General features: G+C 36.8%; 1 protein-coding gene across 9 annotated transcripts in view; it reads right to left on the bottom strand.

The window, feature by feature from the left end:
- Window positions 1–23623, bottom strand: part of CSNK1A1 (casein kinase 1 alpha 1) — a 50578-nt gene that overhangs the window by 8897 nt on the left and 18058 nt on the right. For 4 of the 9 annotated variants that reach the window (XR_010942187.1, XM_067732230.1, XM_067732226.1 and 1 more), the window contains exons 3-10: window positions 18122–18248; window positions 14992–15090; window positions 12481–12564; window positions 7983–8122; window positions 6526–6604; window positions 5469–5543; window positions 2287–2393; window positions 1111–1223 (exon numbers count right to left, since the gene is read on the bottom strand). Coding sequence is in view for 8 of the 9 variants with exons in the window: in XM_067732230.1 (XP_067588331.1) it covers window positions 1111–1223; window positions 2287–2393; window positions 5469–5543; window positions 6526–6604; window positions 7983–8122; window positions 12481–12564; window positions 14992–15090; window positions 18122–18248 (824 nt within the window). In the remaining variant the exon portion in view is untranslated. Of the gene's footprint in view, window positions 1–1069; window positions 1224–2286; window positions 2394–5468; window positions 5544–6525; window positions 6605–7982; window positions 8123–12480; window positions 12565–14991; window positions 15091–18121; window positions 18249–23623 lie in introns of those variants that run through there. The other 5 variants (XM_067732227.1, XM_067732225.1, XM_067732228.1 and 2 more) reach the window with 4 other exon arrangements.

A 23623-nucleotide genomic window follows, 5' to 3' on the forward strand; every position in this document is an offset into this window, starting at 1 on the left:
AATTCAATTTTACAGTAGACCCCTAGACCCTGAATATTTGTACAATTAAAAAAAAGTAAAAAAAAAAAAAGTAACGCCCTAAGAAAAAATCATTTTGAAATTAAGAACACATGTAAGCTAAGCAGCAACTAAAAGAGAGATTTATTTTTGTGATAAGTAAGGATGTATCGAGCTCTTCAGTTATTTGAGCATTTAAGAGAGTAAATGAGGGCTTCCCTGGCGGTGCAGTGGTTGGGAGTCTGCCTGCTAATGCAGGGGACACGGGTTTGAGCCCTGGTCTGGGAGGATCCCACATGCCGCGGAGCGACTAGGCCCATGAGCCACAACTACTGAGCCTGCGCGTCTGGAGCCTGTGCTCCGCAACAAGTGAGGCCGTGACAGTGAGAGGCCCGTGCACCGCGATGAAGACTGGCCCCCGTTTGCCACAATTAGAGAAAGCCCTTGCACAGAAACGAAGGCCCAACACAGCAAAAAAAAAAATTAAAAAAAAAATTAAAAAAAAAGAGTAAATGAGGTGCTCTGCAACTGAGAAGATAGACACTTCGGGGGCAATGCCAGACTCACCTCTTGAACTTAGATCATGTTCACAATTTTCCATTTTTAATTCTAAAGCATTAACATGCAGAAAAATTCTTAACACTGTTAGTTGGAAAGAAAGTCAAAATACCATGGCTAACCAGATTCATTATTAAAAATCAACAAGTGTTAGGTCTAGGATTTTGGATTGATTGATTATACCATATTCCCAACACCAAATGTTTATTTTGGAAAGGGTTAATGAATGAGTAAAAAAGATGCAGTTGTTAAAAATGACCCAAAATCCCAAGAGAAATGATAATAATATACACACATATATGTATATAAAAATACATATACATATATATGAATAAGGACATTTGGGTTTAAAGTTAGTAGTCAAATTTTCCAAGGACGTCTTTTTTTTAAAACAAAGAGCCAGATTTTTATGTATTTTAAAACCACCTCCTCGATCTAACACTGTTAGAAATGGATGAATTACCCAATTTTGTGTTCAATTTTTTTCCCTGTAACGTCACTTGGTTCTTGGCTACTAACCTTTCATGTTACTCTTGGTTTTGTCAGTTTGCTTGCCTGTGGGGGTTTGGGCCTGCTGACCCTGCCCACTTGAAGAGGCTGCCTGCTGTGCTGCTTTCTGTTTTAACATTGTCCAATCAAATGTGTAGTCATATTGGTGATTCAGGGTCCTGGAAAATATAAAATTATATGTTAACCCATTATTAATAGGGTCCAATTAAATACTCCACAGAACTTTCAAGACAGTGAGAGCATTTTTTAAGGAAATGAATATCTTCTCTTAAGTATGGTAGCTTCTACAAGATTTCTTTCCCTATAGATGACTTACTGTTCAGTTAATTCCACTTTTTACATGTCTCAACTGGGGGGAAATGATGTCACCGCTTTGGTCTGCTGTATTCAAGAATAAATCCTCTCCCTTTTCAAAAAGAAGCTGCCTTTAAACTTTCTTGAAATGAGCAAGGGAGTGGGAATGAAAGGCAGCCATGAGGGAATTCTCTGGCAGTCCAGTGGTTAGGACTCTGTGCTTTCACAGCCGAGGGCGTGGGTTCAACCCCTGGTCGGGGAACTAAGATCTCACAAGCGGCACTGTGCAGCCAAAAAAAAGGCAGCATGAACAACAAAAACACTGAGTCAAGCTGTCAGTTATGGGGGAATATTCTTAACAGAAGGTATCCCCTAAAGACACATCAGAGTAGACGTGAGACTGTAACTTTGAGAGGGCGATGTCTATGCTGGTGACTTGGGAAGACTTCTCTAGGATTAGAGCATCATCCCTAATTCTTCTCTTCCAACTAAGATTTTGAGCCACATGTACTTTATTTTTTCAAGACCAATTTTGGGTTGTATACCTAGGGATCCTAGAATTTGGGCCTACTTCCACAATATCATAAACTCCAATTACTGCCTGATATTTTAATTGCTATTCATTTTGGTATTGAGCAAGGTTGTCTACCAAGTTGGAGAGTCCCATCTAATGTGAATTGTGTAACTATTGTGGAAAACTTATATTCTACTTTGAGTTTGATTTAACAGTTTCTCCATCCCAAACGAAAATATTTCAAGGACATTTGGAAATGGAAAAATGTCAAACTCACAGTTTCTTAACATTTCATTCACATTTCCTTCACTCACATTGGTTAGACCCACTTTTACTTGCTACTTGTCAGAGTAGATATGTTGGGCAGACTGAACTAATTTCCCTCACTGGAGTTTATAGTCTTAAAAACTGACCTGAAAAGAATGCGGAATAGCTGCCTCAGGTACATGTAATCCGGGGCTTCCTCAAAGCGCAGCCCACGGCAATAGTTTAAGTACATGGCAAATTCTGCAGGAAATCCCTACGAGTTCAAGAGTTAAAACACAAAATTAAGACAACAACAACAAAAAACTTATTTAAGACAGAAAAATCAATGTATTTAAAAACAAGCAAGAAATGTATTTAAGGATATTTTACTACTTTGCTAGAAGATCTGAGAACCTAAATAACAATAATATGACTTGGTATCCTCATAAATTTGACAAAATTTCTTCGTCCCAACCACCTTATTACGTACTATATCTTTTAATATTGGTAGAGAAAATATATATCTTTTCCTTGCAGTAACAGGTTCTTAAATAATTTAGACATCCCACTTGTTAACCTATTATTTTATCAATGTACAATAAGTGCATAGCAATAAAGAATAAACAACAAAAATGAGGCCAGTAATGTTCTTTGCCAGAACAGGACAGTGAATGGGTATTCTCTCTCCATTCTGAAATTACTTTCTTTTTAAACAGCAGTACAGACCTATATAAAGAGAAGTAAAATCAAGAGTGCAATTATACAAAGCAACCATTGTTATGATATGTATCAATCCAATACCACACCCTATGAATATACTGGGTTTGTCTTTTCTTTTTTCCATAATCCAATGCTTCCTCCTATGAATAGATTGGGTTTGTCTTTTTTTAACATAACTGTTATCATACTGCATACATAATATATTCCCTTTTCCATTAAAAGATTGCAAGCATCCTTCTATGTCATTTCTAACCTCCGCATCAACTTTTTAGAAGTTCATGGCTGGATATTGTTTGACCTAATGAATACATCATAATTAACATGTTCCCTATAACTGGACATTTAGAGGATTCCATTTTTCTCTATTATAGACAATACTAAATAAGTACATCTGTGGTGTAAACTGTTTCCACGTTTGGTTTCTTGGCAAAGATTCTCAAAGATGTATACAGATGTTTTTTAAGGCTGTAGATATTAGTCACCAAAAGGATTTTGCCATTAGGAACCTAGAAATGCAAAGTATTTAAACAAAAAAAATCCCCACATCTCCTCCCTTTGAGTAAATGTGAACGTGAAGGAAGATGAGTTAAAAGAGGCAGTCTCTTCCCAAAATCTTATGATTTTGAGAAATTTCTCACATCCACAGGTAGGGTAGAATGTATATATCCACAACATTTTTTATTGATTACAGTGATGGAAACAAATTTAATTTTTACAAAGTACTTTCTTAAAAATTTATTTTATCTATTTTATTTTTAGCTGTGTTGGGCCTTTGTTGCTGTGTGCAGGCTTTTCTCTGGTTCCGGTGAGTGGGGGCTACTCTTTGTTGTGATGCGCGGGCTTCTCATTGCAGTGGCTTCTCATTGAAGAGCACGGGCTCTAGGCACGTGGGCTTCAGTAGTTGTGGCACGGGGGCTCAGTAGTTGTGGCTTGCGGGCTCTAGAGCGCAGGCTCAGTAGCTCGGTAGTTGTGGCGCACGGGCTTAGTTACTCCACGGCATGCGGGACCTTCCCGGACCAGGGCTCAAACCCGTGTCCCCTGCATCAGCAGGCGGACTCTCAACCACTGTGCCACCAGGGAAGCCCTCAACTTTTAATATACATTCACAGTCTGTATTAATAGCATTCTGCATTTATCAAATGAACTTCCTTCTACAAAAGAAAACTACCAACATGATAAGCATTTCATATGTAAAGTATGAACTGTCGCTAGACCATGCCGCTGAACCGTAAGACTGAAAACAATCTCACTACTTTATAGTAATACCTAATACTTCGGTGTTCACTGCACCCTGAATCAATTATATGTGTCTAATCCAGAAGACAAATGTAGTTCACAATTTCCAGATCAAAATTAAGATGCTGCACACAAGCAGAGAATGTACTAAATCCTCCCGTTCTCTTCCTGAATATTTTATTCATTAACCTAAAATGTATTTCATAATTTAAAACAAATCCCCAAAGAGTCTCAGAAAAGATCATAAATTTCTCAACCCGTCCCCTCTGTTTCTGTAGATATGCAGAAAAAGAGAAAGCAAATTTGTGGATGGGGAGACTCATAAAGACATCACCATTTACTCCCTTCCAGAGTACTATTTCAACTCATGCTGATTTCTCCCTTCTACCACCCCAATACGTAATTATATATTGTTTTCTAATTATTTCAGGTATGCAATTGTCACAAAGATGACCACGTGGTCTTCTTTCTACGGAAGAGACATTATGACAAAAGTATCTTTCCACTCTCAACTCACATGCCTCTCTTCAAAGTTTGAGATTTCAGAGAAATGAGCCAGATTCAAACTGCCATCTATACTGTTGGACACTTTCTATTTCTGGATTGTTCTATTCTGCTTGCCTTTGTTTCCCTAATTCCTTGATATGCCAATTGTGGATATCCTTTCTTCTCTGGCACCAGTTTAAGAATAAGGGGAATATTTCTTAACTTAATTTTCTCATAAATTGGTCTTGAGGTTTGGAATTGAGGTTCTATTAGAAAAGTTTACCTCCTTATTTTTCCTCCAATTTAAAACAGATCATAGGGCCTAAACCAGAAACATAAAACAATTATTTTAAAATGACTCATATATTCAGGTCATTCCTTTTTCAATTTTTTTGGCTGTGCTGGGTCTTCGTTGCTGCGCGCCAGCTTTCCTCTCGTTGCGGTAAGCGGGGGCCACTCTTCCTTGCGGTGCGTGGGATTCTCCTTGAGGTGGCTTCTCTTGTTGGGGTGCACGGGCTTCAGTAGTTGCAGCGTGTGGGCTCAGTACTTGTGGCACGTGGACTTCAGTAGTTGCGGCACGCAGGCCCTAGAGCATATGGGCTTCAGCAGTTGCGGTGTGTGGGCTCAGTAGTTGTGGTGTGCAGGCTTAGCTGCTCCGCAGCATGTGGGATCCTCCCAGACAAGGGATCGAACCTGTGTCCCCTGCACTGGCAGGCGGATTCTTAACCACTATGCCACCAGGAAGTCCTCAAGTCATTCATAAAGATACCAAGAATCAACCAAAGTAAATTTAAAACAGTAAATAGCTACTCAATAGGATGCTTAAGTTCTGAGGCTGTAAAATAAAATGTTCCTTTTTGTTCCTGGATCATTTATATTAAAAAAAAAAATCATCATGTACACTTACCTTACACAGAACTTCAACAGGTGTGGACATCTTCTTTTCGCTAATTTTTTCATACTTTTGCTTCTTTGTTGCAGCCTGTGGAGAATAAGAATCAAACCACACAGATATACTCAGTATTATGAGAAGAATTTTACTAGTTTAACATACTACACATAAAAGGAAACTTGAGATTCAAGAGAAATCATAACCTAGAATAAAAAAGAAATCAAAGTGTAATACATGTAATCTCCTTTTCCTAAACTGTTAACTTTTCACATGACTTTCTGCTTCAAGAACGTTTTTAGCTGTTAGCAAAGGGTGAGTTTAACAGGAATATGATTTAAGTAAAAATGGGTGGAGTCAAATTTGAAATGAGATTTCTTAACCCATATTCAACAAGGGCAAAATAAGCAGATCGATACCAAACACATGTGCCTGCCCATCATTTAGTGACATTAATAACTGGTGTTATTTTTCCAGTGTAAAGATATTCACACTGGATAAAGCTACCCACACTGAGCAATTTGTCAAGCTCATAGATGCTCAATAAATACAGGGACCATTTACCTTTAAAGGACCAATAAAGCAACTAAACAGCCATTAAAATCTTGGACACAGTAATTTATCATTACCATACAAATACTCACAAAAGTAATGGTAAAACTCCTAATTAATGGAAACAAATAAAATGTTAGGACAATTAAATAATATAGCTAGTATTACTGGATAAACTAGTTCTACTGTACATAAAAGTACACATTTTCAACATAATGGCAACACATCAAAATGAGAAAGTCTCCACCTTTCTTAGCCCATGTCAAGTTCCTTCCAGGTAAAGCTACTGGTTACCAATGGGTACCTGCTAATTGTCCCAAAGGAAACTGTTCCTCAAGTGTGACTGTGAGAGTCTACTAACCTAATTATTACTGAAACCATCAGATTTTATTTTACCAATAAAGGGTAAAAATAAAGTCATTCACTCTCAGAAAACCTCATACTTGAAAGGGACCTTAAAGGTCATCTCCAATGTGTATTTGTATTCTTAAAACAAAAAGCTGGTGATGTGAGTCTGGTTTACCTTTAGTCCTTGCCATGGCAGGCTGGTTCTATTAAAATACATCAAAACATATCCTAATGATTCCATGTCATCTCGGCGACTAGAAAAGAAAATGTAAATTTAAAGGCTGCAATTATTGTGAAGAACATGTGAAAGAAAGCCAGGTACACAAGAAAAAATGTTTCCAAGCAAGGAGAGAAAGTAATTTGGTATCTTGTGCAAGGAGTTACTCAGTTAAGGTAATTTAAAAAAAAAGTTCCTAATGGGTTACTTCTAAACAAAATTTCCTCACAGAATCCAAAATTATAAAATCCAACACGTTCCTGCAACTTAACTTTTAAAGAGCAAAAAGAATTTAGCTAAATAACTTCCTAAATGAGGTTAATAAAGATGGAAGAACCATCTAGCAGGACATAAGTTTTACAGAAGCTCACAAAGATTATTTAGGGATAACGCTGAAAAAATTAACAACTTTAAGCTAATTAAACATCTATATGAATATATACACAAACACATACACACTTACACGCATATTCAGACGATACATGTACTTAAGGACTGGTAATGGCCTACAGAAGATGTGAAACTATAGTTTAACCAAGGGTACTCAGATATTCATGGCTATTCCCTAAGCTTAAAAGCTCATTCTCATGAAGTTCCATAACCTGGAAGCATATCATTTCTACGCTTATTTATTTATATATCTTTTGCGGTACGCGGGCCTCTCACTCTTGTGGCCTCTCCCGTTGCGGAGCACAAGCTCCGGACGTGCAGGCTCAGCGGCCATGGCTCACAGGCCCAGCCGCTCCACGGCATGTGGGATCTTCCCGGACCGGGGCACAAACCCGTGTCCCCTGCATCGGCAGGTGGACTCTCAACCACTGCGCCACCAGGGAAGCCCTCTACGCTTATTTTAAGGAGCAAAAAGAAAAATGATTGACAAAAGATGAAAAACTAGAATTCAAGTCAGAAAATAGAAAGACCACAGAAATTATGACAATGTTTAAACTAAAGCCTATTCATTTATGTAGGGGTGGAAGAGTAGAACGGGGATGGTCCACCAACCACATTTTGGTTTATTAGAAATCAGATAACATTTTCCTTGCAGAAATAACCAATACATTCTTCCCCTAAACTCAACTTGCTTCACTAACATAAAAAGCCCAAGATCAGTATTAAGAAAAAAAGTATTGTCTTTAGCTGCAAAAAGAAACATAAAGTTGCATTTATGCTTCTAATTTCCATCATGCAATATTTTCTCCTCAAAAGACAAGCTTCAACAAAGAAAACAAAAAGGCCTCATTTAATCGGCTTCTTTGCACTGTCCAAAGCAGCAGGTAAAAGGATTAATAAGTGTCTTTCAAATCTTCAGCCAAGAAACATCTTTAGATATTGTAAGAAACTAATTAAAATATTTTAAAAACCCATCAATGGCTTTTGCTATGGATTTGATAAACACATTCAATTTTCAAACTCACCTCTGTTCAATACCAAGATGTGCATTGATGCTAGCATATCGAGCAGTGCCAGTGAGATTTTTATCTTCTCTGTATGGTATGTGTTGCCTTGTCCTGTTGTCTCTGTACTTTTTGGCCAAACCAAAATCAATAAGGAATAACTTTAAAAGAAAATAAAGAGACATTAGGTTTCCAATCTTGTTCAGTTAAACTGCTTCTTACTCATTAAATGGCATCTATTCTATTTTGTTCAATTATATCAAAATAAAGCATCATAAACAGAACAGATAATGAACAAACTTAACACTCCAATAAGCTTTTATTAGTCCTCATCAATAAATCAAGTTAAAAAAATACAGTTAAGTCAAGTGGTTGATCCCTGTCAGCTGAACAATTTCATAGGCCAGTTCATTACACATTCAGGAGCCTGTCTTTGGAACCTCTAACATAGTGGAGAAATGTATACATGCTCAATATCAGAGTTGCTGACAAGTGTGCTGCATGCCATAATGAAGTCTGACATCCTGTTACACTGGTAAACAAGCATGGGGTTTTAAAAAACTAGACATAAGCTTTCTGGAACTCTTCCATTCTACAAAGGCCACTCTTTAGTATGCCAACAGAATGCTCATTATCTAAAATAAGACAACTCTGAAAGTTGTATATTGACAACAAAACCAAGATTTTTATTTATAATAAATAAGCATTTTAAAACAAGCATGCATTTCATTTTATTTCCAACTGACATTTACGCATGTGAGCAGCTTAAGCTTCTGGAAAATATAACAAGTTGATCTAAAGTCTTAAAAAGCACTTAAGTATTTATTTATTTAAATAAAGGTGGCTTACAATCAGCAGTTTAAATGAGCTAACCAGAAACCAAGTAGTATTTTAGAATAAAATAATGTTTAGTGCTGTTTCATTTAAATGGTACACAGGGCGTAAGATACTCATTTATAATGTAGCTAATTTTTAAAATTAATTCAGGTTTACTCTCCATGATTAAAACTTTTATACGAAGAAGAAAAAAAACAAAAGTATTTTTTTGGGAAAAACCCAAAATATGTTCATATTTACCTACCTTCTAAATCAAAATAATCTTAACTTAAAATTTTATTTAGTCTTTATCATAAAATCACTTATCAAAAGTTATGTCTACAAAGTTTATCAAGCAAAGCAGGTCTATGTGCTCTTATACTATGTACCCCTACACTATTCTTTTCTAGTTACACCTAAATTTTGCAGTTTTTCTTCCCATTAGGCTGACATTAGGTTCCTTCTGCTGCAGTTTACAGTCTGTGATATACTGGGAAACATGACCACCTAGCCTGTTAGGGTTTGCGTCAAAAAATAAGTAAAGCGGGCTTCCCTGGTGGTGCAGTGGTTGAGAGTCCGCCTGACGATGCAGGGGACACAGGTTTGTGCCCCGGTCCGGGAAGATCCCACATGCCGCGGAGCGGCTAGGCCCGTGAGCCATGGCTGCTGGTCCTGCGCGTCCGGAGCCTGTTGCTCCGCAACAGGAAAGGCCACAACAGTGAGAGGCCCGCGTACCGCAAAAAAAAAAAAAAAACCAAAAAACTAAAGCAAGTTACTGATTTAAGTGAAAAAGATATGACCAAGTGCTTCTTTTAGGCGGATGAAAAATGCCGATTTCAGGCAGGCACTACAACCTAGCCTTAGTTATACACTGGATGGGAAAGGCTGAGGTTTGAGCTTCTGCAACCATATTTACAATGAAACACTTATTTTCACCTGGTCTACTACAAAGAATGAAGATTAAATTTTCAGTAAAATGTAACTGGATAATGAAAGCTCTTTGTATGATTAAACTCACTTCTTGAACAACTGAGTTATTATAAAATAGGGACAGGAAAGTTAATGTTATAAACCACTAAGAGAAATAAAGCTCATACTCTTTTAAGTTTCTTTCGATATGAAAATTGGCTCAGTACTCAAATATTAAAATGAGCAAAATATACTTATGTTAAGCAAAACGAAAATTATGACTTAAGTTCTACAGATTCACACTGAAAAGAAAACAAGGGAAAAACAAACCCAAAAGGACATCCAGCTTCATGGCCTTTAAAAACTCTCCCAAAGAATTATGTGGGGGCTTCCCTGGTGGCGCAGTGGTTGAGAGTCCGCCTGCCGATGCAGGGGACACGGGTTCGTGCCCCGGTCCGGGAAGATCCCACATGCCGTGGAGCGGCTGGGCCCGTGAGCCATGGCCTCTGAGCCTGCGCGTCCGGAGCCTGTGCTCCGCAATGGGAGAGGCCACAACAGTGAGAGGCCCGCGTACCGCAAAAAAAAAAAAAAAAAAAAAATTATGTGGGTTATGAATAAAAAGTGATGAGGACATGAACTTTCTTCTAAAGATTATTTTCTAAGATTGCTTCCTTTAGTACTCCAAATGGAGGAGAAAACAGGAACAACTCTGACATGGTTATGTCTGATAGTTACATTCATGTCTAGATTCAACAGCTCCATTTGCAACTCAATAACCACTTTCTCACAACTAAAAGACTGCTTTATAAGAACTCAGTGTTCACTAGAGTTCTTTCCTTCTACAATTCTAAAGGACAAAAACCTAACTTATTAAGAACAAAAATGGACAAACACTACCTTCTTAAGTATCTCAATCTTTAATATTAAAGCAAAAAATTTTTAAATTTTCTCCTCCTATAAAAACTGAAAATGAGTCAGGAAAAGTAATGTCACTGATAAATAAAGGTATCCCATTTTAAGAGCAAACAACTGAAAACTACTTAAAATTTAAAAATTTTAAATCTCTTGATAGTTCATTACCTTCTGGTACCTATCATGCTTCTTTAGTCGCTCTCTATGCACTGAATTTAAAACGAGTAAAAACATATATAATGGGAAATATTTACATGAAACCATGTGATACCAAGGATACAACCCAACAGGCGCAGATATGTAAAGGTAAAACCAAAAAAGGAAAAGTCAGTATTCAACGTCATAAAATACTGTGTTTTTATAGGTCTGCATATGCAAAGAGACGTTTAAACTCTTCGGTTGTCAAGCTGCTTTTCTGTGGATTTTAACTACATGTTCTAAGTAAAATTTGTGGCTGTTTTAAAGAATGCAGCATATTTTTCAAAGGAATGTGGAAATGAGTTAATGTTGGGTACGCTGGGATAACTCCATTCAGCAGACGTCCATTTTCTTCAGAAACGCTACTGACAATTTTAGTTTTTGGTATTTACAACAGTTTTTCTCCTAACCAGCAGTCACATTTTCCTGCCCTTCAGAAAATTCACCAAGATTACTTTTCCTTATAACCCAGAAGACCTATTATTAAATAATTATGTTATAAAATATAAGTAAAATGTGTGAATGTATATGGATAAGTAAAAATAGGGCAGTAAAGTTGCCTTACAATGTACCTAATTACCCACCATCCTCCCTCTCTGCCCAACCAAGACCTAGTTACCACAGTTGGTATTTCTTTGTGAATAAAAGTAAAATTGAATTCCTGAAACCGTTTTAACAGTGGGAGAACGTAGTTCCTGAAATAATGCTGGGCAGTATGGAAAAGGATTAAATGATTACCCAGGTGATACTTGTGGTTTAATAACGGAACTACAAAGTATGCTCACATATCAAATGCAACTTTTTTCCTTTTCTGATTACTTATGTCAATACTTACTTCTCAGTGTATACTAAATTGATAAAGATTCGTTCATTCAGGAGCTTCAAAGATTAAGTACCTAAATGGTGTGATTTTTAAAATTATTTTCCCTTGTTTATCTGAAAATTCATACAGTAATAAAGCTATCTAACTTCTACAAGAGTAAATATGAAGAGTTCTGCTTACATTTAAAAAATATTTGGAAAGTTATTGGAGTGTTTAGCCTGCTAAACACTAAATCATCAGGTTATGCATCTGTTTATCTTACATATGTGTTACTGATGGTAATTGATAAGTGCTTCAGTTATCGTTATGTTGTTAGAATACAGTATATTCTAGTTCCAGAGCATATAATGCTCTTTAAGCATTTTATGCCACTTGTTTGAAGCTGAGAGAATTCTTATATTGAGGTAATCAATTCTAGAAAAACTAGATCTGAAATCTGATCTACACTTACCTAAAGTACGCTAGGGGAAGGGGAAGAGTTGACGCAGAATATCATTCAGCAATAATGCAACTCCAAATTATTTTTAAAAACTGAACAGTCTATCTCAAGTTTACCATTAGGTAAAGAATTTCAATGGTAGATCAACACATTTCCTCATGTGGATGTTAGAGATCTAAACATAATCCTGTTTTCATTTAGGTTTTCTCTAAATTTTACAAACTTTAAGCAAAAGCCACAAAGAAACATCTTAGTAATGTTATGTTTGCCAAGTATGTCTGAATAATGCCAACGTAAGAGGTGCTTGAGCAAGATCTACATTCTCCAGAATTAAAACAAAACAAAAATAATCAAAATAAAACAGTAAGAAAGAAAAGCACATGAATTTGGGATTGAGGTTGGAATAGGAGACAGTTTCAGACCTGGTTTAATCCTGAGAAAGATGGGTCCTGAGAAGAACTAACAGTCATGCTTCTTTTCCTCTTCCCCACTGGAGATTCTAAACACTAAACAGACAATAGAGGGTGGCAGTGCATCAAACAGTATTGCTTACATTGCAACAATGGCCGGCGCAGACAGGCAACACCGAGGCATTAGAGAAAGAACAGGGTAGCCAAATGCCATCCTTCTTCCACCAAGCACTGTAGCTTCTCAGTTTTCCAAATAAGGATCACATGCTTAAGAACATTTGAATTCTGGAAAATACTCAGGTTTTTAATGCCACTATATTGTGTCACTGCCTGAAACAGGGATAGCAATGGTGACATTTGGCTCTTTAATTTATTAATAAAAAAGGGGGGAATTTGGATCTGCAATCTTTGGTATCACAATCTGCCCTTCCCCTAAAAAAGATTGTACAGGGGAAAAAAATCTTCAGTAAGGAAGAGGTAGAAGGCATTTAGTCACCTTAAAATTTATTTTCATAAGCATGCAGGGCTGATTACTGGAAGAGATGAGCAAATTCACTATGATTGGAGTGACTACTCCTAAATATCAAATTCAGAACAATTTTCCAAATAAGAAATTTGACTTTAAAAATCAACCTCAAAAGCGCCCCCCACCCAACTCTTTACCCACAAATAGAAAACTACTGGAACAAGCTGACCGAAGAATCCAGTCTCATACAACTGGCATATTTCAAACTACAATACAGAAAACACTAAAAACCAACTACATAAACAAAACACTAATCTAAAATGTTCAAGAACAACATTTAGAATTTGAATCTTAGGTAAAACACTGCACTTCTAACCCTAGGGTCTCTCTCAATCTGTTTAACAGCAAAACAGCTTCACAATATTCTTTTTAATATCTCTAAAAGAGGATACAAGATTCTAAAAAGGTTTACGTATCACTGGTCAATTTGGATTTTCTAACACAACTATGTGATTAATAAGCTATTTTAAAGGGGGGAAAAAAGCAAAGAGGTATTATCTAGGCCATCATTAAATTTAAGACAAAAACCATGTACTGCAATGTCAACATGCAGAACATGGATCACATGAGGATAATGGGTCTTTAGCAGGAAGAAAATGGGAAGACAAGGGCTGGGAAATGGTCAAAAGATTAGGGTCATACTGACAAAACTGCCCCCCAAAATTAAGACTAGTAATTTTTCAATTAAATTACCAGGTTTTATAGTAACAATTAAGAACCTGGATGCTTCAAAGAGAGAAGCCACATAACATTAAAAAAAAAAAAAAAAAAGATGCAATTGGGAATGGCAAGAAAGGTTGTATGTAGATTTAAACATCTTCTATTATTTAAAGCTCAGCTTTCAACAAAAAAATTTTAATTCCTAAAACTTGGTCAGACCAACATTAATGTCTCACGCATTAACAAATAACACCAGTTCTAATGGTAATGGCTCCAAGTTGGCATTCATACAGGCAAACAAAGGTAAACATTTATAGCTAGACCTAAAAACACCAAACATTCCCTAATGGTTTAATAAAACAAATGGGAATGTTCCTTCCAAAAACAAAACAAAACAAAAAACACAAAAAACAAAAACCCCCCAAGTTGTCCTGAAGTTGAGAATTTCTATCAGATCATCAGATCATAACATGCTTAGTGCATTGCCAATGCTGCCTGTCTGCCCGAGCTCAACATTGAATTTATAAAAAAAAAGCAATTCACTCAGTAAAACTAATCATTGCAGAAAAAATTCAACACAATTAGTTTTTAACTGCAATCATGCGTCACTAGCTAAAACCCAACCACCCCATAAATTCAATCATTCTGCAGCCCCCAATGAACACTAATTTCATTGTATGTATGTTCATTTCACTTGTCTACACTTCCCTTTGAAAAGGAGAGGAGAAGAGGGGTGGAGACCCCACCCAACTTGGCACCCAAATAAGAAACTGTCAACTACTTTTGAAACAGGCCCAAAAGTTATCCTTTTGAATACACAAATCCAAGGACTGAAGAATTCTCATTATCAACCATGCTTAGTCAGCAAATGTTAACGCCATGGTGACAGATGGGTCAGTGGTTCCCACGCTGGCACAAGCACATATATTAAAAAAAACCCACACTTCAGAGACAAAGGTTAAAATCTGATTTTTAGCATTCAGGAAGAAAAGTACATGGGGTTTTTTGTTTGTTTTTTTTGTTCGCTAGCTATTTGAATGAATGAAAAATAGATACAACTGCTCAATAGTTAAATAATATAGATGATTACATTTTCACTATAAGCCCTTGGAATTTTATATTTCCATATAAATAACTAACCTTGGTTGGGTAAGTTGGAGAGAATTTATTTCAAGTTATTAAGTTAATAGATTATCCTTCTAGTACAATCTTTTAAAGCAATTATCAATAGCAAATTCAACTTACTATGACTCTTAATTTAAAGACTGAAAGTTCACCAAAGCAATTCTTGAAGTTTTTTACTCTTTGTTCCTTCATGCAAAGAACATGTGACTAACCTTATTACAGTGACGCCCAATACCCATTAAGAAGTTATCTGGTTTAATGTCTCTGTGTATAAAATTCTTTGTATGCACATATTCAATTCTACTGATCATCTGGAAAAAAGGGGAGGAGGAGAGAAAATTAAGTGATTTGTATTAAGTGACAAAAGAAAACATTATTTCTCAATTACTTCAATATGCCAATTATTTTTCAAGATCGCAGGTATACTTTATTAACTTTATTTAGAGTTCACAAAGACAGTGCTAGTCAAAATTAAAAAGAAAGGGCAACCAGGCACTGCATTTACCTCTAGACTGATGGATATATAAGCATAAACCAGAAGTGTTCTTTAGGCTTATTCTTTCACTATTAATGATTATAAACATGATAGTAGCAAAACATGACCTGATAGCAAAAACTGGTTTTATTTTTAAATTACAAAAGTAATACATTTAGAATTGTTTCAGTTGTTGTAATAAATTATATAAAGTAAAAGCCAATCCTATGCCTCCTGACGTACCTATATAAATATAAAAACAGCCTGCTACTGCCCAGATCTATTTCCATGCTCTTATATACATACACACATAAACTCACTTGTGCTTGGGAGTAAGGGGTGTTGACCAATTGATATAGTAGCTATAAGTTGTTGTTATTGCTTTAAATTGAAATAGAAACGGTCCACTCACTTTATTCTTGTTCACTTGTTTTTAACTAATTATAACCCAAACATTCCTGGAAGTTGGTACCATACAATGTAAGCATGTAACTTTTTATACAAATGGGGACATACACACGCTGGGTTTCCTTTCTTGCATGCCTTTTGGACTCTCCCATGATTTTTCTCCATACTTGTATGATCATATTCCAAAACTGAATAATAAACATGCCATTCTAACAAGCTTTTCTTAATTTCTTGGAAATTCTGCCTCGTCAAGTGGTATGGTCTTAGCATTCTTTTTAATGGCTATAAATATTCTATGGCACAGATGGAAGTACTCCCCAATTATCCCCTAACTCACAGTATTCCCATTATTTCCAATATTCTCCCACCATAAACAATAATGCTATTAATAATACTTAAATATATCCTTACCTACTAGCGCTTTTATTTCTATGGGTTATAAATCCCATACTATTACAGCAGAGTTGCTGGGCTGAAAGGTATGTATTTTTTTCATTTTGATAGGTGCCATCAGACTGCCCTTCAAAATAGCTTATAACAACTCATTTTTTTTCAGCAGTAGTGTTCTTTCTCCCACTAGCAAAGTTATTTCAGTTCTTTCTAAATTTTGCAAATTTGACAGGTACTGACCTCGCTTATTTCCCTAACAGTTTGGAAACCTGCTTGTTTTTACTGACCTTTTGGATTTAGTACTATTCTATGAACTGTCAATCTATACTCATCCAGTATTCTTTTGGCTTGTCCTTTTCTTGCTAATTTTTAAGAATTCTTTGCATACAACAATCTTTTATCAGTCATTTGTTATGTAAATAGATTTAAATTTTGAAAAATTTGTCTTAACTCTGGCATCTCTTCTATAATAGTTTTAATTTCCAAATTATCAACTATGTCTACCTTTTCTGTAAAATACAAGTTGTATTTGAAAGTGTTTTCCATGTGCAAAGGCTGCCAACATTATCTTTCTACCCATATGTTCTTGCTCTTCTAGTAGTATATGTCAGGATTCTATTTTTTACTTGGCCTCATTTTCTCTAGAGCTTTTATCACCATGGATATACAGATTCTAAATCTTACTCCTCTACCTTGGCAAATGTCTTTTGAAGCCAAATTGTAATCTCTGGCTTAAACTATTCATACTCTGAAGGAAGTAGATGTATACAATGTTCAAATAGCATCTTTAGGTACAGCAGCAACTCATGTATTAAAGAAGTAAAACAAAACCACTGGCTCACTTATGTACATATTTGTCCTAGCTAAGTAATACCCATAATTAAACTATGAGTATTAACTCACAGGGGAAATGTGGGGCAAAAGACAAATTAATAGCACAAACTACAGACTACTTCAAGTATTGCCTGTCATCTATGGGGCAAGACTCAGCTGTTTCCTTCTTAAACAAATACTTTGCTGCAACCCCCTTTCCTAAATTACATTCTTTCTCTCATGTTACTAGTGTATCCAATATATAGACTTCTATGACAGAACCCTTCCATTTTTCTCCACTAAACTCTATGCTCCTAGAGGGAAGAGACTAGTTCTTCTTCTTTGTACCTCCCAGTGTTAAGTACAATGGCAGTCCCCGAATAAATGTTCACTGTATGAATGCCTATGTGTTACTGAGCCTACAGAATACAAACTCCTTTATTAAGATTCATTCACATGTCATATTAAGAGGTTTTAATCATAAATTCCTTGACATTTACCTATTATCTTTGACCATATTATCTGTTTCCTCAAGGCTTGTTCCTGACCCTATTATTCCCCATCTTAAAATTCTTTAAAACTAATTTTCCTTTTTATTTCCTTTAGTTCAAAAAAATCTAATCTTGGCTTTAAAACAATTTCATCTAATCTCCAGCCAATGAATAAATCTAATTCATGACATAAAAATTTCCCTGGTTTTGCTTACCTATTACCAATGGCCGAGAATCCTTTACTTCAAGAGCATCTACCTGGTCAAAAATTATTCCTTAAATTACTTCAGTACCTTATTTTCCTCAAAAATACACCTTTCATAAGGATTCAACACATAATACATAGCATTCAATTTGCTTAATTTAAACAAAATTTCAATATATACATATTTATCTATATTTATATACAAACAAACACTCCAAATCCTTTCTTCAAACAAAATTTTATAAGGAAACCTGCTATATTCAACACTAAAACAAATACACTCTATCTGATGGGAGCAGCTTGAAAACTCCTAGTCTATAGGTGTAATAAACTAGTATAATCCGTTTTTGTCCTATACCCATGGGAAAACATCTACAAGTCATATTAGAGTAATACACTTGAATGACTATACCTTACTATGGATCTTTTTTTGCTGATCCAAACGTTAAACAGTGACACATGGGACTATAATTCTCTGGTTTACACACATTTAAATTATAGTTAAGTAGTGGTAAACAGTAGTATTTCTTAGTTTTTATTCTCATAAAAGTTTCACATACCTGGTCAGCTAACATAAGTACAGTTTTCATTGTGAACCTTCTTGAACAGAAATTGAAGAGGTCTTCGAGGCTGGGTCCAAGAAGATCCATGACTAGCACATTGTAGTCTTTTTCCTGACCATACCACCTAATAAAATGAAAGGGGGAAAAGGGAGGGTATTATAAAAAGCTGATTATCACTTAACATCACCAAATTTTAAAAAATTTGAATAAGATAGTTTTTCCTCTCTGGTTAGGTTTTATTTAGGGTTAAGTTTTCCACTATTCAGTTGATGAACTCACTGACTGACTACATTGCCCAACACAAGGTAAAGAGATTTTTTCCTGTCAAGCAACCCATTGTCCAATTAAGTCAGTACTTGTGTGGCAGCCTTAACATTCCTCTTAACCAGGGCAGCTGAATTCTATATCCATCCACCACTGATTCCTGAGACGATGGGCAAGTTTCTTAACCTCACCTGGTCTTACTTTTTAACTGAAGAAATGAAGGAGATTCTACTAGTCATTCCAAAACGTTTCAGAAAGCAAAGATCCCTTTCACTATAACTCATGTTCCATTTCCCACCAAGTTGTATTAATAAGGAGTCACATTTTTGCTTAGCTCCCGATCACAGAAAACAATCATATTACCACAAAGATGACATTTGCTTTTTACTGGAAGAATCATGCTTTAATTATCCGTTGCTATATTACTGTGGATATACAATTTGCCCCCAATAACTCTAGGAATATCAACTGCTAATTTCAGAGACTACAAGAACTGGAAATCACTGCAATAAATGATTTCAAGTTTCTATATGCCTGTAAGTCTGGTACGGGTAATTTCCTGAAAATAAGCACTACCATTTTTATTTCAAACTTATCTAGATTATGAATTTTGCTTGAGGGACATCCCTGGAGGTCCAGTGGTTGGTTGGGGCTCCGTGCTTCCACTGCAGGGGGCACGGGTTCGATTGCTGGTCAGGGAACTAAGATCTTTTATGCCATGTGGCACAGCCCAAAAAAAGGCATTTTGCCATTATTTAAAATGTTAAAAAAAAAAAAACAAGGAAGTTATTTTAAAGCTAGACTGGAGTGATTTCTTTGTTAACTCTAATAAGAAATGATACCTGGATTTACCATTTGAGAAGTTTATGTGTTTTAAAAATATTCAAAACAGGGGAAAAAGGCTTAAAAAAATCTGTGTCAAAGGCATTAATGAATATCAGTTTAGTGGAAAACTGTTCAGTGTTTTTGGTTTGCTTTATAATTTTATTTATTTATTTATTTTTGGCTGCGTTGGGTCTTCATTGCTGCACGTGGGCTCTCTCTAGTTGGAGCGAGCGGGGCGGGGCTACACTTCGTTGCGGTGCGCGGGCTTCTCGTGGTGGCTGCTCTTGTGGAGTGCGGGCTCTAGGCTCACGGGCTCTAGAGCACAGGCTCAGCAGTTGTGGCACATGGGCTTAGTTGCTCCGCAGCATGTGGGATTTTCCTGGAGCAGGGATCGAACCCATGTCGCCTTCACTGGCAGGCGGATTCTTAACCACTGCGCCACCAAGGAAGTCCCGTTTAGTGTTTTTAGTGTTATTTCTTTTTTAAAATTTTGCTCTAATATGTTATTCTGTTATAAAAGAAAATTAAGACTGAAACTAGAGAATGGGGATTTAGTATCTTAATAACTATATTTTTCTAGAAAATGCAAAACCAGCTACTTAAGCATGGTCTCATATTCAGATCCAATGAATACGCTCCCTAGAATCTTATGTAAAAGATCGTAAGGTGACTAGGCTTAAAAAGCTCACATTCCTTCCTACGCTTTTGCTTCAGCTGTTCCCGAGGACTACTACTTCGCAAACATGATACACGAATAACTACCATCGAACACACAAAGGAATTCATTTTCATATGTCTTTGCAGAAAAAGGTAGCCTGATGGGGAAAGTTTCTGCTTAACCTTACAGATTGTGCTCACTAGCCTAAGAAACGCAACAGATGTACCAATCGCAGAATGGCAGAGTTGATCTGCCCTTATTGTATCTAAAACTATGTTCAAAGCTGCTGCAATTATCCCTTTTCAATCCTTTATTTTCCATATAGGAATTCAACACCCTTCACATACATTCCAACATTTACAACACTTGAAAGAAAAGCTCACAGTGGTGGGTTTAAGAATCTGCCTTCCAATGCAGGGAACACAGGTTTGATCCCTGGTTGGGGAACTAAGATCCCACAAGCCACGGGGCAACTAAGCCTGCTTGCCACAACTATTGAGCCCGTGTGCCACAACTACTGAGCCCTTGCACCACAAATAGAAAGAAGCCCGTGAGCAGAAATGAAGAGCCCACTCACCACGATGGAAGATCCCACGTGCCACAAGTAAGACCCGACACAGCCAAATAAATAAATATTTTTTTAAAAAAAAAGATAAGTGATGAACAAAGTGAATAGCTTATGTTCTCCTTTCCTGATTCCTGTTTTGTTTTCCTTCTTTTTTTTCTTCTTTCTTTACTTAACGGCAGAGGCAAATCTGTGCTAGGAAGCTGTCAGAAACTTCAAAACCAGTCCTTGCCATTATAAACATCCAATACTAAGAATATGGCAGATTTTTAATATAAAAATCTAATTTATCGGGGCTTCTCTCGTGCCGCAGTGGCTGAGAGTCCGCCTGCTGATGCAGGGGACACGGGTTAGTGCCCCGGTCCGGGAAGATCCCACATGCCACAGAGTAGCTGGGCCTGTGAGCCATGGCCGCTGAGACTGCACGTCCGGAGCCTGTGCTCCGCAACGGGAGAGGCCACAAGAGTGAGAGGCCCGCGTACCGCAAAAAAAACAAAACAAAACAAAAACAAAAAAACCTAATTTATCTAGGTTTTAGAGAAAAATAAATGACTCTATAAAAACCCACCAAATCCAGAAAGAGCTAAGGCAGTGATGGGAAGTCACTAAGAATCAAAGGCAAAAGAGAAAGCACAAATCAACTCTCATAAGACTGCATCTCATGTCTACATCAACAAATTTGTACCAATGGCTCCCTAACAAAATTACAATAAAGTGAATTTTACAACCATCCAATCCAAACTACAAACTTGAAATGTCAAAGGCACAAATTCATACTTCACATCTTCAAGCAATCACACAATTTCATAAAGCACTTTGTGGGAAGTCATATGTAAAGTAAGTCTTTAACAGAATACTCTCATAATAATTAGAAACAAGGGGGAATTAGATGAATTCAGAAACACACTTTAAAAAAACCAAACAAGTTATTAGGCATTTTTCTCCATATTGCTTAAGTGTATGAGTTTAAGACACAGCCCCTATTCTCAATATCAAGAAGACAATCCATAAAAAAACAACTAAAACATAAATGATTCAAAGGCATTTTCCTCCATGGTGCAACTACGGCACTTCTAAAATAATTAGGTCTTTCCGCTTAGAAATTGGTATTATAACTCTTTAAACCTAAGTGACAGGTGTTTCTTTCATTCCTCCTTTTGATCTCAAGGAATATATAACTTATTTCTCTAAATCTAACACCTCACACCCTCCCCATCTGTGCTTTCCACCTGTGTAACCCATCCCGACATTATTACACACAGATTAGGAGCCAGGAACAGCCTTCTGCTTATCCAAATCCTACTTACTCAGTTTCTACCTTCACCTCCACGTTTTCCACTTTTATTCTGCAAGCTGCTAACTCTCCATTTTCAATTGCAACATCCTAATACCCAGATGCCAAACAAATCTTCCTTAAGTAGACTATCCCATATTGGTCTCCCGTTTCACAGAATTCCTATAGCCACTGACTACTGCCTATATCCAAGATCTAACCCCTTGACAATACAAATCTTCAGGTACTGTTACTTTGGCGTTTCTCTCTCTACACCTGTAAGATAAAACCTACTGTTTGTCTTATGTCTTCATAGAATCTGGGTAATGAGCAAGCGCTAAGCTGATTCTCTGAGATCATTTAAGTTTGCAGACAATCTGAAACCCACAAACATGAAAACCTCACTCCTATTCTCTACTTTCTAGGTGCCTTCAACCAGAAACTCAGGTCTTATCTTTAGACATTTTTCAACATAAGCAGCAATGTGTTGCTACTAAGTACACTATGGTAAAGTCATGTGCACACTGTAGGTAACTCAGATACTTATGAGATTAAAAACAAACTGGTTTGATTTGGACCTTATTCTTCCTAATAGTTTCAAAAGATGCAGAAGAATCAAGTAATTTAATGGATGAAAGCTAAAAAAAAAGGGGAGGGGGCAAGGTCTCATTTACTATTTGTTTGTTTCAAATCAATGTCTTTAGACATAGTGTTGCCTGACCAATCAAGGAAGTAGGCCAAGGAATGAGCTCGCAACTTAGAAAACCATCATTTCTTACTGAGAGCATAAAAAAGGTACCTTAAGGTCTGAAGAAGATGCTAAGAGAAGGAAGGTCCATCTCTCTGATCTTATTTCCTTCCTCTAAACCCATATCCAAACTAATTCTAGTTAAAAAATTAAGAAACAGATAAAAAGCACAAGCCTAAGATAATACATGCACAAGTCAATAGGGCTGACCAAAAAATGCTAACAGAATTCAGAAAAAGCAAACGATCAGTGGGAACTACATCTGTCCAAAGAAAGAAACCTAGTGAAAATGGTCTGTTACTAGTCAGATCCTGAAGGAGGGATAATATTTTGATAGATAAGGTAGAAAAAGATGTGCTAAGGGCTTCCCTGGTGGCGCAGTGGTTGGGAATCCACCTGCCAATGCAGGGGACACGGGTTTGAGCCCTGGTCCGGGAAGATCCCACATGCCGTGGAGCAGCTAAGCCTGTGTGCCACAACTACTGAGCCTACGCTCTAGAGCCTGCGAACCACAACTACTGAAGCCTGTGCGCCTAGAGCCCGTGCTCCACAGCAAGAGAAGCCACTGCAATGAGAAGCCCGCACACCACAATGAAGAGTAGACCCCGCTCGCCGCAACTAGAGAAACCCTGTGAGCAGCAATGAAGACCCAACACAGCTAAAAATAAATAAAAAAAAAAAGATGTGCTAGGCAGAGGCAAGAATAGACCATGGGCTCGCATAAAGGGGCGAATCAAAGTGACTGATAGTTTGGGGCTATATTATAGACTCTTGAATACCAGGCTAATGTGCTTTAAATTCTATAGATAACTGAGGAATTATCAGTGGAGTATGGATGGGACATAAGTATTAAGAGTTGGCCTTGGTATCAGTATGCAATATGGAAACTGGGGAGTAGGGGAAGGAGTGACAATGACATGAGAACCAATTAGAAGAGTTATATTATAGCTGAAGATGTGGAGCTAGAGGTTTCTTTTCTCTATTAAATCTCGATGAAAATGGAAATACCTTAGAAAAGAAACAAAATGACTGAAATGAAATTATTTTAGGTATTGCTATGAGACCCAAGGACTTCCAAGAATAGTAAATCAGTGTAATTATCGTAAATACTCAGTTCAGATTAAAGGACCTAAATATGCCCATCCCTATGACTATAACAATAACAA

The sequence above is a fragment of the Pseudorca crassidens genome, chromosome 3 (genome assembly GCF_039906515.1).
Source record: "Pseudorca crassidens isolate mPseCra1 chromosome 3, mPseCra1.hap1, whole genome shotgun sequence".
In the NCBI taxonomy this organism is placed as follows: domain Eukaryota; kingdom Metazoa; phylum Chordata; class Mammalia; order Artiodactyla; family Delphinidae; genus Pseudorca; species Pseudorca crassidens.